Source organism: Nansenia antarctica (assembly GCF_963989245.1).
Source record: "Nansenia antarctica genome assembly, chromosome: 15".
In the NCBI taxonomy this organism is placed as follows: Eukaryota; Metazoa; Chordata; class Actinopteri; order Argentiniformes; family Microstomatidae; genus Nansenia; species Nansenia antarctica.
This window is the reverse complement of record NC_137685.1, coordinates 787,306-803,944: the sequence shown is the minus strand read 5'-3', so window position 1 is coordinate 803,944 and position 16,639 is coordinate 787,306. Positions and strand designations below refer to the sequence as shown.

At 43.6% G+C, this 16,639-nt stretch overlaps 2 protein-coding genes across 2 annotated transcripts; both read left to right on the top strand.

Annotated features, from left to right (window-relative positions):
• Positions 1 to 994: 994 nt before the first annotated feature.
• On the top strand, positions 995 to 3,163 carry LOC308170803 (green-sensitive opsin-3-like; the record flags this gene model as incomplete). The annotated part of the gene is made up of 5 exons (XM_080545644.1): positions 995 to 1,355; positions 1,934 to 2,102; positions 2,318 to 2,483; positions 2,651 to 2,890; positions 3,047 to 3,163. The coding sequence occupies 5 exons, from the start codon at positions 995 to 997 to the stop codon at positions 3,161 to 3,163; spliced, it is 1,053 nt and encodes a 350-aa protein (XP_080401770.1).
• Positions 3,164 to 7,710: 4,547 nt separating this feature from the next.
• On the top strand, positions 7,711 to 9,875 carry LOC308171071 (green-sensitive opsin-3-like; the record flags this gene model as incomplete). The annotated part of the gene is made up of 5 exons (XM_080545943.1): positions 7,711 to 8,071; positions 8,650 to 8,818; positions 9,034 to 9,199; positions 9,363 to 9,602; positions 9,759 to 9,875. The coding sequence occupies 5 exons, from the start codon at positions 7,711 to 7,713 to the stop codon at positions 9,873 to 9,875; spliced, it is 1,053 nt and encodes a 350-aa protein (XP_080402069.1).
• Positions 9,876 to 16,639: the final 6,764 nt, after the last annotated feature.

Genomic DNA, 16,639 nt, shown 5'->3' with positions numbered 1-16,639 from the left:
TTTGCTGGTAATTGTTTTATAGAGTTCTGAATTGCACAGACATGCGCCTGCAAGGTTAATTTATGACTGTGTGAAACTGATCTCCGCGCTTGCGAAGTTAATATCTGCGCGTGTGAAACTTATATTCGCGTGCAACACTTATTGTGTGTGAGATATGACACAATCCTGACGCCATAGAGGGAGCCGCTGCTGCCCGTCTGCCGTAGTGATGATGACTATCGTTTTTTTCAGTATGTGCAGTTTGCGAATGAATTGTTCTTTTGAGTGAATCGACCGAGTCGGTTCGCCTTTCTGGGTGGATCGTTATTTTTCTTCTGAAAAACCGCCCAAACATGGGAATTCACAAAAACCGATGAGCAGTTAGGCTTGCCAATTGGTTATTTAATGTTTACAAAATGTTACTTAATTTTAATTGATAAGATTAAGCTATCATCATTATTTAAATTGTCTACTACAATATGCCATTAATCGAAGTCAGAAGAGGTGGAAAGGGGGTCAGCGTAACTGAACCAATCAATGAATCGAAAGATCCGACTCTTTTTAAATATTTTTTTGTTCTGAAATCTGAATCTCTCTCTGAAATCTCTTCAGGAAAAGAGAAGAAAATGGTCACCTTTTGCAATGAATTAACAAAACAATCTCAGTACAGTTCATGTACTGTAGGCCTAGTTGAGAACACATTAGGAATGTGTATTACATATCTACATTTTGATTATCGGTACAACAAATCCTTTTTTTGGTTGAACTTTGTTCCGATGTCAGAGGTTAAGCTCAATTAACAACAGGACTTAAGCTTGTTACCACCCACACACCCTGTCCCCTGCTCTAATTCAGCCCAATTTGAAAATCCCCTGAGAGTGTCCTGCTAAGGGTATAAAACCCTTACCCTGGACACGTTAAGGCAGTAGGATCTGCACCATTAGCATCCACCGTCAAAGGGTTGACAGCCTGCTCTATTTACCACCCATTCATTGGAGATTTCCAGTGAGAGAAGATGAACGGCACAGAGGGCGACAACTTCTACATCCCCATGTCCAACCGGACTGGGCTTGTGAGGAGTCCTTATGAATACCCACAGTACTACTTGGGGGAAAAATGGCAGTTCTACCTACTCGCATTCTACATGTTTTTCCTCATCGTTTTTGGTTTCCCCATCAATGGTCTGACATTGATGGTCACAGCTCAAAACAAGAAGCTTCGTCAACCTCTCAACTTCATTCTTGTCAACTTGGCTGTGGCTGGAATGATCATGGTCTGCTTTGGATTCACCATCACCATCGTGTCTGCAATGAATGGTTACTTCGTCTTTGGGCCCATGGGCTGTGCCCTCGAGGGCTTCATGGCGACACTCGGAGGTGAGACTTTTTTTTGCTGTTAGCGTGTTCAATACTTCTTTACTGTGTGATTCCCCTTTATTGCACATAGTTTTACGGATTGGAATGTTACAATTTCTTTAGCTGTGTAGTTTTATTGAAATGATACCTGATGTCTGGTCTAAATTTCACGTGAATAGCTACAATGGAAATATGTATGATGAATTAAAACATTGTTGAATACATATTTACCCCAATGTATATGGTTAATTAGGTGTGTTCACAGCAGCATGTCAGTTGTTATATCTTATAGTAAACCGTTATTATTTTATTTATTTCATGAATGTCTGCACCTTTGTTAGAAGATTTTTTGATGACAACTGCAACAAGACTGCACCTTTACTTGCTTGTGTCTGTAACAACTTGACCTATATTTTCACTGTAAACCCTACTAAGATTCAGATTATATGAAGTTACAATATGATAATTTAGCAGATGATTATATTTACAAGAACCCCATAATGTTTCTCTCCAACTCTAGTCTTGCCAGAACTGTTCCAGATCTACCTAGTAAATGGTTCAGGCAAACTATTTAACACCCTCTCTCTTCTCCATCCTAGGTCAGGTTTCTTTGTGGTCTCTGGTCGTACTGGCCGTTGAGAGATACATTGTTGTCTGCAAGCCCATGGGAAGCTTCAAGTTTGGGAACAACCATGCCGCCGCAGGGGTTGCATTCACCTGGGTCATGGCGATGGCATGCGCTGCTCCTCCTCTCTTCGGCTGGTCCAGGTAAGACTGTCTTGGGTAGTTCATTTCTGTAAGATAACATGGCTTCAACTTGCCATTCTGATTATGCCCCACCAGCACATTTAGTTAATTCCCAGGTAGAATTATAAAAAGTGGGTAGAAATAGTCTTAGTTTCCTATAATGAAAATAGTACTAATTTCATTGTAACCTAATCAAATTGGAATACAATTTCACATTGTATTTATATTTCTCATAGGTATCTCCCAGAGGGACTGCAGTGCTCATGTGGACCCGATTACTACACTCTGAACCCAAACTTCAACAATGAGTCATACGTCATTTACATGTTCACTTGCCACTTCATGTTCCCTGTGTTCACCATCTTCTTCACTTATGGAAGCCTTGTGTTGACAGTCAAAGCGGTAAGATTAAACACTACTAAAAATACAATATGTACATGCTCATTATGGAATTATTATTGTTATTACTAGAATATGAATAGTCTGTAATGTTGACTTACTTAGGAGACGCCCTTACTGTGTATAGCAGGCATCTAATAAACCCACTGTCTTGCTCAACACATTTTTAGGCTGCAGCCTCTCAGCAAGAATCAGCGTCCACCCAGAAAGCTGAGAAGGAAGTGACACGTATGTGCATCCTGATGGTCTTTGGCTTCCTGCTGGCTTGGGTCCCCTACGCTTCCTTGGCTGCTTGGATCTTCCTCAACAAAGGAGCTGCCTTCAGCGCACAGGGCATGGCTGTTCCAGCCTTCTTCGCCAAGAGCTCAGCCTTGTTCAACCCCATCATCTATGTGCTGCTAAACAAACAGGTGGGTGATATGGTTGGATGGGTTTGTCCTCCTTCACTTTGATGTGCAAACCACACTTTTTAATTTAGTTTATATTAATAATAATAATACAAAATGAATAATAACCTTGATTTCTGATGCTTAACTTCTATTGCCTCTGGTTATTTCTCTCCACAGTTCCGTAACTGCATGCTGACCACCTTATTCTGCGGCAAGAACCCTATGGGTGATGAGGAGTCCTCCACCTCCACCTCTGCCAGCAAGACAGAAGTGTCTTCTGTGGCCCCTGCATAAACAACCTGGACTGTCCTCAATCAGCTCTATCATCTATTACCCTCATTCATTTTATGGACTTTTGTACAAAGAAAATATTTCATTCATTTGACAGAGTGGATGTGCTCATGCATCTCCCACCTGCCTGCAAATCTCTTATTCTGTATGTTTGTTGAATACTTCAGTTGCTTGCTGTGGCTATGAATTTACAGATTGCATTGAACTGTGCGAAAAGAGGGCAAGAATGGTTTGATTTCATATGAACTTTTAAGGTTAATTTATGCTTTGTCGAGCGACACTGCTAACAACTTTGAAACAAATGTGTCTTTGGCCACGTCCTCCTCTGCTTGCATCCTCTGCTGAGGCGCAGGAACATGTCAGCCTGGGCTGGTAGCAGCAGCGACACCGCTACATTCAGTGATGGATGGAAACACAACAAAGCAGGCTAGATCACGAGCCACATTTCATCTGTTTCACTTTCTTAGCTCAGAACTAAGACGGAACGCAACATAAGGAAGCAAATCACTTCAGCTCTTGTCAATGAATTGAATGCTCACACTTCAAGCTGGAGTGACTTTCACTCTTGTCTTTGTTTGTGTGCTATTAGCCACCTCCTTTACTGGCATGACCACGGAGGTGGCTAATAGCACAGTCAGTCTGGGGCTTCACTTTGTCTTCACAGGCCATGACTAGTTTGTTTCAATTGTATACATTAATTGCTGTACTGCATATGTTTTATATTAAATTAGGACTAATTAAATGCATGCATGAAAAACTTGTTGTTGGTTATTTATTGTTAACACTTTCCCATAAATGACTATACTGTATGTGGTTACTGTACACTAAACAACATTATCTACTTGGCTATAAGTGGTTCCCGACTCTCTGATATTTCTGCTGGGACATGTACAGTAACCTATTGAAAGTTAAGGGACAGTTAATTGAACAAGGACAGTGATAATAATTCCTGGCCAGTCATTTTCAGGATGTGTGCGTCTGCACTGCACACGATAGTAGTTACCGGCTACGCATGTGTGCATGCATGTGAGCAACTGTCAGATATAAAATAGGTTGTAGCTTGGAGTTGAGGTTATGGTTGGGATTAGCGTGCGGGTGTATAACCATGACTTGCAACAGGAACATTGCAGGTTTAAGTCTGCTTTGAAACAATTTAGACAAAAGTGTGTGTTCGTTTTTGTTTGCGAATTGCTGTTGCTAATACCTTAGTGTCAGAACGGCACCATAACCACCTCGAAGCTAATAACCCCAAACCTAACCAGGAATGGCAACCGCTAACCAGTTCCAGTTGAGAACCGGTTCCAAATAGTTTGATGCATCGGAATCGTCTGCCTCAGAGTTGATTGATTCCTCTTATTGATGCCGGCATGTTTTGCGTATGCACTGAGAGAAATCGGACCTTGATGGTCTTTTAATGGCCACACACGGCAGTTTTTACACTCAGATCACACACATGCAAGTTTTAGGTGAACACACACACAGACACAAGCACATGCACTATCTTCGGCGGGTCGCCAGGTGGAAATTGTCCTCTGCCTTTGTAACCCATCCGGGCTGCCATTCCTCCACTGGCAGCCAGGGGCAGCGGTCGCCCTTTTGGCGCGGCTTGAACCGACGCCCGGCGCCCCGGGGACCAAGTAGCGTTCTTCACCATCGTGGTCAGGGACGGGTGATCACTTTGGCATGTCTTTCCATGTGGGGTGAAGGAGACCCCTAGTGGACATGGGGGGAACATGCCAACCCCAAGCCACATATATGTGCCACGGCAACCAGGCTTTCACCCTTTTTGGTCTCCCATCCAGGTTACTAACCAGGCCCAGCCCTGCTTAGCTTCTGAGATCTGACGAGATCAGGCTTGACAAGGTGGTACGGCCGCACACTGACACGTGCGCATTGCAAAAACTGCGTCATTATGACGTCATACTCTGAAACTTGCGACAAGGAGTCATGGCGAGTCTAGGAAAAAACAGTCCAAAACATGGCTTAATAAAGAAGAATGACCTTTTCACCCCGAGTGCTGTAGCACATTATAATGCACATGTAGATGCACTTCCTGGGGAATCCGGAACACAACGAAGACTTGTGCAGCTGAGTTGCAATGGTGCGAACCACATCCCACTGAAACTAATGGATGTCTGCTGGGCCTTAACCGCTTTCAATGGGAAATGGTGCACATGATGTGTTGCTTTCTGCTTTCACTTTAATTCATAGAGTAAACCACCCAGATCGACTCTGTGTGTCCATCGGGGACACTTGCATGGTATGCATACAGAGTGTGGATTTAACTGTTGTTTAAATCAGGTACATTTCACAGGCTGATGGATAGATAATATCAACACATTACAGAAATCACTTGAACCGTCTGTGCACAGTGAATGTTATAGATCTGGCTAGCCGCTAGCATAATCCAGAAGTCTCTGATACATCTCTAGCGCCCCCTGCAGGCTACATGACATCAGGTTGTGTTGCTTTCCCGGGCTCCTAAAGGGGCAATCTGGGAACAATAAGATAACGGCCTCCCTGCCAATGTTCTTGGTAAGCGGCTGGGGGATGGGGCTGGAGAAATGTAATTACTCTCACAGTCACAGAGCTCTGGCTGCAATGACTGACCAATCACAGAGCTCTGGCTGCAATGACTGACCAATCACAGAGCTCTGGCTGCAATGACTGACCAAGGGGGTATTCCATCGACGTCGCTGAAGGAAAATCTGGGCTTATGTTTTTTTACTCTTTTTTTTCTTCTTTTGTGACATTGACGGAATACCCCCCAAAATGAGCTATACAGTGTTTATTTACAATTATTGTTTACAAACAGAGTAAAAAATAGCAAGTTAAGCCTGTTTTTGGGGTTCTGATGGGGTAAGAAAGTTGAAATAAGTTCATGAGGAATTTTAAGTTATATTCTTCAAGAATCAATGGCTAATCAATGTTGAATTAGAGTGACTTTATGTGCATTGACAATTATATGAAAAAAGTTACTCTTAAATATGCACGTGCATGGAAGCACACTTCAAACTGTGCAACAAGTTTCAGGCTGCACACAAAAAATGATCTGCACACATTCATGATAATGTATAACCTCTTTCATATTGGCCAGGCGGCTGGGAGGTGACAAAGTGACAGAGACATATTATGTTCATCAGAGTACCTGGATTGTAATGTGTAATGTCAGATTTCAATGCTCTTGCTAGATTTCTTTTCATCATTAGGCTTTGAAAGTTGTATTGGTATTGTTGACTTTTGGTATTTAAAAGATATGATGATCTTGTCCTCTCGCTGTGTTGTGTTTGTTCCAACAATTCCAGATAAAGTAGGAGCTCTAACACAATACAATGTATTCAGCAATGATAGACGTCTACACGGGTTGCACTGGTCTTTAAGATAATAGATTTATTACAAAGTAGCTTACAAGGTCCAAGTACAGCTCTTTCTCCAGCATACAGGTACAGGCTCACACAGGTCCAGCAGTGCAACGATTTAACACAGAGAACATCTTAAATACTAAATGTTAAATTGTAAATCCAGGTCGGTGCGACCTCTCCACCCCTCTCCTGGCTCCTGCTTCATAGTGTCCCGTTTGGTCAGTGACCTCGTGCCTCCCCCGCCATGCAGATAAGGCCAGGCTGGAGGAGCCGCTAAGTCTGCCGGTCGGTTAGCAGTTCTCAAAACATGGACATGCTGTTCAGAACACTGTCCTTCAAGACAGGATCTTCTGACATGAGATGACATAAGGGTTAGAGGCGCTTCTCCTCACCATATTTCACCACTAAGCTACACACACACACAATTGGTTAAATATTGAACAGGTCTTTCAGTATTCTAACATATTTGGTGAGACTAAAACCCAATGCACACGGCGCGCGAGTTTGTCGCACGGCAACATTCGATTCTCCATTCACACCACCGAAGTGAGTGGGTGTGAATGGAGAATCTAATGTTGTCCTGCGACAATATTGCACGCCGTGTGCATTGGCGTGCGATGCGATATTGTCCCACCTTTAATGCATTTGGACCACTAATGAAAGTGGAAAGAAAACGAGCTAAGAAGCTTTTTTAATTAGTGCACTAATCAGTCAACCTGCTTATGATTTGTAGTAAATACGTTACTGAAATCTCTTTAGGAAAAGAGAAGGTGTTAATGGTCACCTTTTGCAACAAATTAACAAAACAATCTCAGTACAGTTCATGTACTGTAGGCCTAGTTGAGAACACATTAGGAATGTGTATTAAATATCTACATTTTGATTATCGGTACAACAAATCCTTTTTTTTTTTTTACTTTTGAACTTTGTTCTTTCCCCCAAATCCCCGATGTCAGAGGTTAAGCTCAATTAACAACAGGACTTAAGCTCGTTACCTCCCACACACCCTGTCCCCTGCTCTAATTTAGCCCAATTTGAAAATCCCCTGAGAGTGTCCTGCTAAGGGTATAAAACCCTTACCCTGGACAAGTGAAGGCAGTAGGATCTGCACCATTAGCATCCACCGTCAAAGGGTTGACAGCCTGCTCTATTTACCACCCATTCATTGGAGATTTCCAGTGAGAGAAGATGAACGGCACAGAGGGCGACAACTTCTACATCCCCATGTCCAACCGGACTGGGCTTGTGAGGAGTCCTTATGAATACCCACAGTACTACTTGGGGGAAAAATGGCAGTTCTACCTACTCGCATTCTACATGTTTTTCCTCATCGTTTTTGGTTTCCCCATCAATGGTCTGACATTGATGGTCACAGCTCAAAACAAGAAGCTTCGTCAACCTCTCAACTTCATTCTTGTCAACTTGGCTGTGGCTGGAATGATCATGGTCTGCTTTGGATTCACCATCACCATCGTGTCTGCAATGAATGGTTACTTCGTCTTTGGGCCCATGGGCTGTGCCCTCGAGGGCTTCATGGCGACACTCGGAGGTGAGACTTTTTTTTGCTGTTAGCGTGTTCAATACTACTTTACTGTGTGATTCCCCTTTATTGCACATAGTTTTACGGATTGGAATGTTACAATTTCTTTAGCTGTGTAGTTTTATTGAAATGATACCTGATGTCTGGTCTAAATTTCACGTGAATAGCTACAATGGAAATATGTATGATGAATTAAAACATTGTTGAATACATATTTACCCCAATGTATATGGTTAATTAGGTGTGTTCACAGCAGCATGTCAGTTGTTATATCTTATAGTAAACCGTTATTATTTTATTTATTTCATGAATGTCTGCACCTTTGTTAGAAGATTTTTTGATGACAACTGCAACAAGACTGCACCTTTACTTGCTTGTGTCTGTAACAACTTGACCTATATTTTCACTGTAAACCCTACTAAGATTCAGATTATATGAAGTTACAATATGATAATTTAGCAGATGATTATATTTATAAGAACCCCATAATGTTTCTCTCCAACTCTAGTCTTGCCAGAACTGTTCCAGATCTACCTAGTAAATGGTTCAGGCAAACTATTTAACACCCTCTCTCTTCTCCATCCTAGGTCAGGTTTCTTTGTGGTCTCTGGTCGTACTGGCCGTTGAGAGATACATTGTTGTCTGCAAGCCCATGGGAAGCTTCAAGTTTGGGAACAACCATGCCGCCGCAGGGGTTGCATTCACCTGGGTCATGGCGATGGCATGCGCTGCTCCTCCTCTCTTCGGCTGGTCCAGGTAAGACTGTCTTGGGTAGTTCATTTCTGTAAGATAACATGGCTTCAACTTGCCATTCTGATTATGCCCCACCAGCACATTTAGTTAATTCCCAGGTAGAATTATAAAAAGTGGGTAGAAATAGTCTTAGTTTCCTATAATGAAAATAGTACTAATTTCATTGTAACCTAATCAAATTGGAATACAATTTCACATTGTATTTATATTTCTCATAGGTATCTCCCAGAGGGACTGCAGTGCTCATGTGGACCCGATTACTACACTCTGAACCCAAACTTCAACAATGAGTCATACGTCATTTACATGTTCACTTGCCACTTCATGTTCCCTGTGTTCACCATCTTCTTCACTTATGGAAGCCTTGTGTTGACAGTCAAAGCGGTAAGATTAAACACTACTAAAAATACAATATGTACATGCTCATTATGGAATTATTATTGTTATTACTAGAATATGAATAGTCTGTAATGTTGACTTACTTAGGAGACGCCCTTACTGTGTACAGCAGGCATCTAATAAACCCACTTGCTCAACACATTTTTAGGCTGCAGCCTCTCAGCAAGAATCAGCGTCCACCCAGAAAGCTGAGAAGGAAGTGACACGTATGTGCATCCTGATGGTCTTTGGCTTCCTGCTGGCTTGGGTCCCCTACGCTTCCTTGGCTGCTTGGATCTTCCTCAACAAAGGAGCTGCCTTCAGCGCACAGGGCATGGCTGTTCCAGCCTTCTTCGCCAAGAGCTCAGCCTTGTTCAACCCCATCATCTATGTGCTGCTAAACAAACAGGTGGGTGATATGGTTGGATGGGTTTGTCCTCCTTCACTTTGATGTGCAAACCACACTTTTTAATTTAGTTTATATTAATAATAATAATACAAAATGAATAATAACCTTGATTTCTGATGCTTAACTTCTATTGCCTCTGGTTATTTCTCTCCACAGTTCCGTAACTGCATGCTCACCACCTTGTTCTGCGGCAAGAACCCTATGGGTGATGAGGAGTCCTCCACCTCCACCTCTGCCAGCAAGACAGAAGTGTCTTCTGTGGCCCCTGCATAAACAACCTGGACTGTCCTCAATCAGCTCTATCATCTATTACCCTCATTCATTTTATGGACTTTTGTACAAAGAAAATATTTCATTCATTTGACAGAGTGGATGTGCTCATGCATCTCCCACCTGCCTGCAAATCTCTTACATCTCTCATTCTGTATGTTTGTTGAATACTTGAAAAGAGGGCAAGAATGGTTTGATTTCATATGAACTTTTAAGGTTAATTTATGCTTTGTCGAGCGACACTGCTAACAACTTTGAAACAAATGTGTCTTTGGCCACGTCCTCCTCTGCTTGCATCCTCTGCTGAGGCGCAGGAACATGTCAGCCTGGGCTGGTAGCAGCAGCGACACCGCTACATTCAGTGATGGATGGAAACACAACAAAGCAGGCTAGATCACGAGCCACATTTCATCTGTTTCACTTTCTTAGCTCAGAACTAAGACGGAACGCAACATAAGGAAGCAAATCACTTCAGCTCTTGTCAATGAATTGAATGCTCACACTTCAAGCTGGAGTGACTTTCACTCTTGTCTTTGTTTGTGTGCTATTAGCCAACTCCTTCACTGGCATGACCACGGAGGGGGCTAATAGCACAGTCAGTCTGGGGCTTCACTTTGTCTTCACAGGCCAGGACTAGTTTGTTTCAATTGTATAAATTAATTGCTGTACTGCATATGTTTTATATTAAATTAGGACTAGAAAATTAAATGCATGCATGAAAAACTTGTTGTTGGTTATTTATTTAAGGAAAATCTGGGCTTTATTTTTGATAAATCTCGCAAGATTTTTCTTTAGTGACATTGACGGAATACCCCCCAAAATGAGCCATACAGTGTTTATTTACAATTATTGTTTACAAAGTAAACTAAGTAATAAGTTCATGTGGAATTTAAAGTTATATTCTTCAAGAATCAGTTGCTAATCAATGTTGAATCAGAGTGACTTTATGTGCGTTGACAATTATCTGAAAAGAAGTTATTGCAAGTTTTTTCTCACACACTCTTAAATATGCACGTGCATGGAAAGTTTCAGGCTGCACACAAAACATTATCTGCACAAATTCATGATAATTAATAACCTCTTTCATATTGACCATGTGGCTGGTGAGTGAAGTATGAGTATGTTTTTATTTTCCTGATTTAACTCTCTAATAGGCTAACAGCGTGTTATCATGGCCTGATTACATTTGTGGACTTAGCAGTGAACTCACCTTTCTCACCTCTCTAATCAAGAGGGAGGAGACTTTTCTTCAGCTATATATTGCCTCGACCAGGGGCCACGTGCCTCATACATGTGACTGGTGAGTACACCTGCCAGTCGTTAGTCCAGGGGCCACGTGCCTCATACATGTGACTGGTGAGTACACCTGCCAGTCGTTAGACCAGGGGCCACTGGCCTCATACATGTGACTAGTGAGTACACCTGCCAGTCGTTAGTCCAGGGGCCACTGGCCTCATACATGTGACTGGTGAGTACACCTGCCAGTCGTTAGACCAGGGGCCACTGGCCTCATACATGTGACTAGTGAGTACACCTACCAGTCGTTAGACCAGGGGCCACGTGCCTCATGCATGTGACTGGTGAGTACACCTACCAGTCGTTAGACCAGGGGCCACTGGCCTCATACATGTGACTAGTGAGTACACCTACCAGTCGTTAGACCAGGGGCCACTGGCCTCATACATGTGACTGGTGAGTACACCTGCCAGTCGTTAAGTGCTCGTTAGTGAGGAGGGGCCACTGGCCTCATACATGTGACTAGTGAGTACACCTGCCAGTCGTTTAGTGCTCGTTAGTGAGGAGGGGCTACAAGCCTGCTAGTCGTCAGCAATTACTGAACCTCCATTAATATCCGGACTCCCAGAGGCGACAGCCTCCTTGACACCAAGACATGGGAGTCTATCTGTGGGAGTCAAGACTCCTGACAACAAGACAAGGGAGTCTATCTGTGGGAGTCCATCGAGGAAGGCCTGAGAGGAAGGCCACGGCACTAAGAATACTACGTATCTTCTCTTCCATTTTGATTGTCTCTTGTCATATTTTGTCTTCTTTGAGTGCACTTAGCAACTCCTGCTTCTGTTTGTCCATTAACCCTCTTCCCCTCTACTGACTAATATGTGCTTTCTCCCTATCCTTCTGACACAGTCAGGAGGACACATAGGCGCTACATCCCCCCTCGCAACCCTTCCAATCTCATCTATCCACCTTCTTCTACTGACCATGACTTCATTGCGGTCTCTGGAACTGCCAGTCAGCGGTCCAGAAAGCAGAGGCTATCTCAGTTTATGCGTCGTTCATGTCCCTCAATTTCCTCGCTCTCACTGAGACCTGGATCTCACCTGAAAACACAGCTACACCAGCAGCCCTCTCTGACGCCTACTCCGTTTCTCATTTCCCCTAGACCCTCGGAGGCGGAGGACTCCTCATCTCGCCTAAGTGGTCCCACACTATCCTTCCCCTGTCGCACCTGTCAATATCCTCCTTCGATGGATAACCTTCTCAGCTCCTTCCCTGATGACGGCACTCCGCTCGCACTACTGGGTGACTTCAACATCCAATCAGAGAAGCTTCTCTCATCTGGAGTACTTGACCTTCTCCTCTCCTTCGGCTTCACCCTGTCCCGCTCTCCTCCGACTCATAAGGCAACCAGCTTGACCTTGTCTTCACCAGATCTTCCCACACCTCCAACCTTACTGTTACCCCTTTCCCAGTTTCTGATTCTCACTTTGTATCCTTCTCCCTTCCCCTCAAAACCACCTCTTTCCCATCAGCCTCTAACCACTTAAGACCCTCTCGTCGCAACCTACGTACCCTCTCCCCCACCACCCTCTCTTCTTCTGTCCTATCCTCCCTACCCTCTGTTGAATCCTTCTCACTTCTATCCACTGACTCAGCATCCTCCACCCTCCTGTCCACTCTCTCCTCATCATTCGACGCCCTCTGTCCACTAACCTTGAAGCACGATCCTCTCCACGTGCCCCCTCTCTGAAACGCTACATGCTTATAGAATAGAGCTCAGGGCAGCTGAGAGCAAATGGAGAAAAACCAGCCTCCCTCACGCTCTCCTCTCCAACTACGCCTCCTCTGCTTCGGCTGCTAAAGCATCCTACTACCATTCCAAAATACATTCTTCTGCCTCTAATCCTAAAAGACTGAGCTCCCCGCCTCCGCCATCAGACCTCTTCAGCTCATCCAGAATGCTGCTGCCCGTCTGGTATATAACCTTCCCAAATGTTCTCATGTCACCCCTCTCCTTCGCACCCTTCACTGGCTCCCGATAGCAGCTCGCATCAGATTCAAGACCCTGGTGCTTGCCTACCAGGCAGCAAAGGGAACAGCCCCTGCCTACCTGCAGGCAATGGTCACCCCCCAAACTTCAGCCTGTGCACTCCTCTCCTCCACCTCTGCTGGCCGACTGGTCCCACCACCTCTACGCCAACACGGCAGTCGCACTGCCCGGTCATGTCTCTTCACTACACTGGCTCCCCACTGGTGGAACGATCTGCCCACGGCTGTCAGAACTGCAGAGTCACTACCCATCTTCCGTCGGAGACTGAAGACCTCCATCTCTTCAGGCTACACCGTAACTGCTCCTCCTGAGACATTACTACCCCCCAGCACTGTGTCTCCTAAGACACCTGCTTTTCCCCTATACTATGCCTGGTATGACTTCGACTGTCCCCCTTGCTCCAGTGTCTATTATTTATATTTATAATTATAATAATTATAATTATAAATACTAATATTATAATTCTTTCTATCACAACAACTGCCAATGGCCCCGGGCCTGAGCTAGATTACTCTTCCGGCTAGAACTGGTGAATTGATGATTCACTTGCTTGTGAATCAATCAAATGTATTGATTGTAAGTCGCTTTGGAATAAGGCATCTGCTAAATGCCAAAAATGTGAAATGTAAAAATGCCTGCTAAGTGGAACCTTCCATATTCACCTTGCTCAGAATGCGATCTGGGTCAAACCAACACCAAATCCAGACATGTCCCAGAATTCAATAGGCCACAATAAGCACTCAAATTGATATAACAGATATAGTTGATCAACAATTATCAACTGACATAGTTAATAAATGCTGGTTATGGTAAATCCGTTGTTTCCACACAAGGTTGCTCATGGTGTTACATTTTGGAGTTGATATTTATTTTGCTCAGTCTGTACACATTTTTGAGGGAACATTGCTTATGAAACCAATATTCAGTTATGTCATGTGCTCATGAAAAACATGTACTATAATGTATGTAGCATGACTATGAGTTCAGGGCTGCGCCCCGGGCCGATGTAAAAGTTGGATGGGGGGCGCATTATAAATAAAATTAACATAACATATGAATTGTTACCATAGTGTTTAATATATCTATACTAGCCTCATCCCCTGATATAAACACGGATTGATGGCAGCTGCTGGATTGAAAAAATCAGGTGTAGTGCTGAGGCACAAATGTGTACATTTCAAGCCTGCAAACTGCGACACTTTAAATGAATGTGCAATAACACTATGTGCAATATGACAACCCTAGTCGTCTATCTGTACAGTATAGTATAGTGGATAGTGTACATAGCCTTTATTTATGTAAACCAGCTCCTTTCCCTTCTTGTTTTTTTAGTTTGTTTTTCTTTCCTAGCACCAGGGGAGCCCCCCCTCCCAAATTTCGTTGTTTGGTACCTGTACTATAGCAATGACAATAAAGACCATTCATTCATTCATTCATTCTGAAGCATGCCCCCTCCCTCCCCCGCCCGTCACTGCCTCCCCCGCCCGTCACTGCCTCCCATGCACACACACCAGCTCTGGCATGGATTCTCATGTAACCCTTCATTTCCTGTTGATAACCTGACACCTTAATCGTTATACTGCCTGATTGTTATACTGTAGAGTACCTACACTGCAATCATCATCCATCTGTATTTCCATCGCCATGGACACCTGCAAGCATTTAACATCTCTGTGGGAGATTATTTGTTTTGAGTGTGTGTGTGTGCGTGTGTGTGTGTGTGCGTGTGTGTGTGTGTGTGTGTGTGTGTGTATGTGTGTGTGTGTGTATGTGTGTGTGTGTGTGTGTATGTGTGTGTGTATGTGTGTGTATGTGTGTGTGTATGTGTGTGTGTGTGTGTGTGTGTGTGTGTGTGTGTGTGTGTGTGTGTGTGTGTGTGTGTGGGTGGGTGGGGGGTGCTTCACACTTGCTTTAATCGCTACATACTGTAGAGGCCTTAATTACACCCTGCACGCGTTGTCATTAACCAAGCTACAAGGCTAATGTCCACCATCAGTTCCTCTCCTCTCCCTTCTCCTCGCTCTGCATGTTGAAAGCGTTGAGAGAAGACACACAGTGGGATGTCTGATTATCCTGGTCTTCTTGGTTGAGAAACCAACAGAATTAGAAGAAAGTATATTTATTTATAGATATTACTATATATGGAACCCATCTCAGCGACTATATGTTGAGAATTAATGTTTTTGAATCCAGGTGTTGTTAGGCTTGGATCCCATTACTATAACAGCATTAAAGAGAAAGCAATAGACTCCCAGAGACGGGGGGAGAGGTGTCCCCTGGGCCCTCGTGGCTGTGCCTGTGTGAGCCGTTACTCTGACACTCTCTGCTGCCTCGCCACAGAGATGAAGAGGCTGGAGCCACAGAGATGAAGAGGCGGGGCACTGAAGGTATCTGGGGCCTCAGAGAGGTTCAGTTAGCGTTCTCCCTACCAGACAATTACTCTTATCAATCGTTTCTTCAAGTCAATTTGCTTTACCTCCTTTCCATCTTCTTCATTCTCTATTATCATCATGTGTCCGTCCCCTTCCCTCCTTTCTTTCTCTGTCTCTTTCCCTCTCCTCCTCTCCCCCCTTTCTCCCAAAAGACTGAATGTAAGTCTGCCATGGAAACGCAGTGTGGAATCTTTATTTGTCTTGTTACAAGGTGGCTACCTGCGCTCACCTCAGAAGTGTACAGGAGAGATTGATAGCTCACATCTACCATATATGTATTGCCATGGTAACAGCTCTTAAGGTCGACTTGATCCCTGCGATGCGACTTACTAGAATATCAGAGTATCTTTCACTTTTATGTGGTAAAGAGTCTTCAAAGCTCAACGACTTACAGGTCAGCAGAAAGTGTTTTCCTCTGTAGAAATCACGATGACAATTCTCACCTACAAAAGATGTGCTGCTTTATCAGTGGTGTGTACAGACTGGATGACATTCATATTAGTCCACACAATATGAGGCCAACTATCAGACTGGAGGTTTGCACAGTGCAGTATTCAGAGAGAGGCAGAGGGTTTGATCTACACTAATAGCAGTGAAAGGCTTTATTTGTGCATCTTTGTGTTTGTACGACATCACCACCACCAACATCATTGACAGATAAGAACAAGTGCACAACAACATGAGTGTACTGAACACGACTCTGTATACTGTGACAATATCAGCAGCACAGGTAACACCAACTGGTTACTGAACTTAGCTTAACACTTAAGCATCAATATGAATCAACTTTGAAAGAGTCATAAACAATAGATATTGATTGATTGATTGATTGATTGATGGGCAATCAATGTTTGACTTGACACCATACCATAGGCTACAGTACCATACTGCTCATGATATATTCCTTAATGCTACACCAAGGGCTTTTCATCTGTTTGACTACCTTGAGCTTATATCAGCATGTAGGGTTTTGTATTACAGTAACAATAAGTTCACAAACATTTGGCTTCAACAATTTCAATTTCAACAGCACAAAGTTCACAATA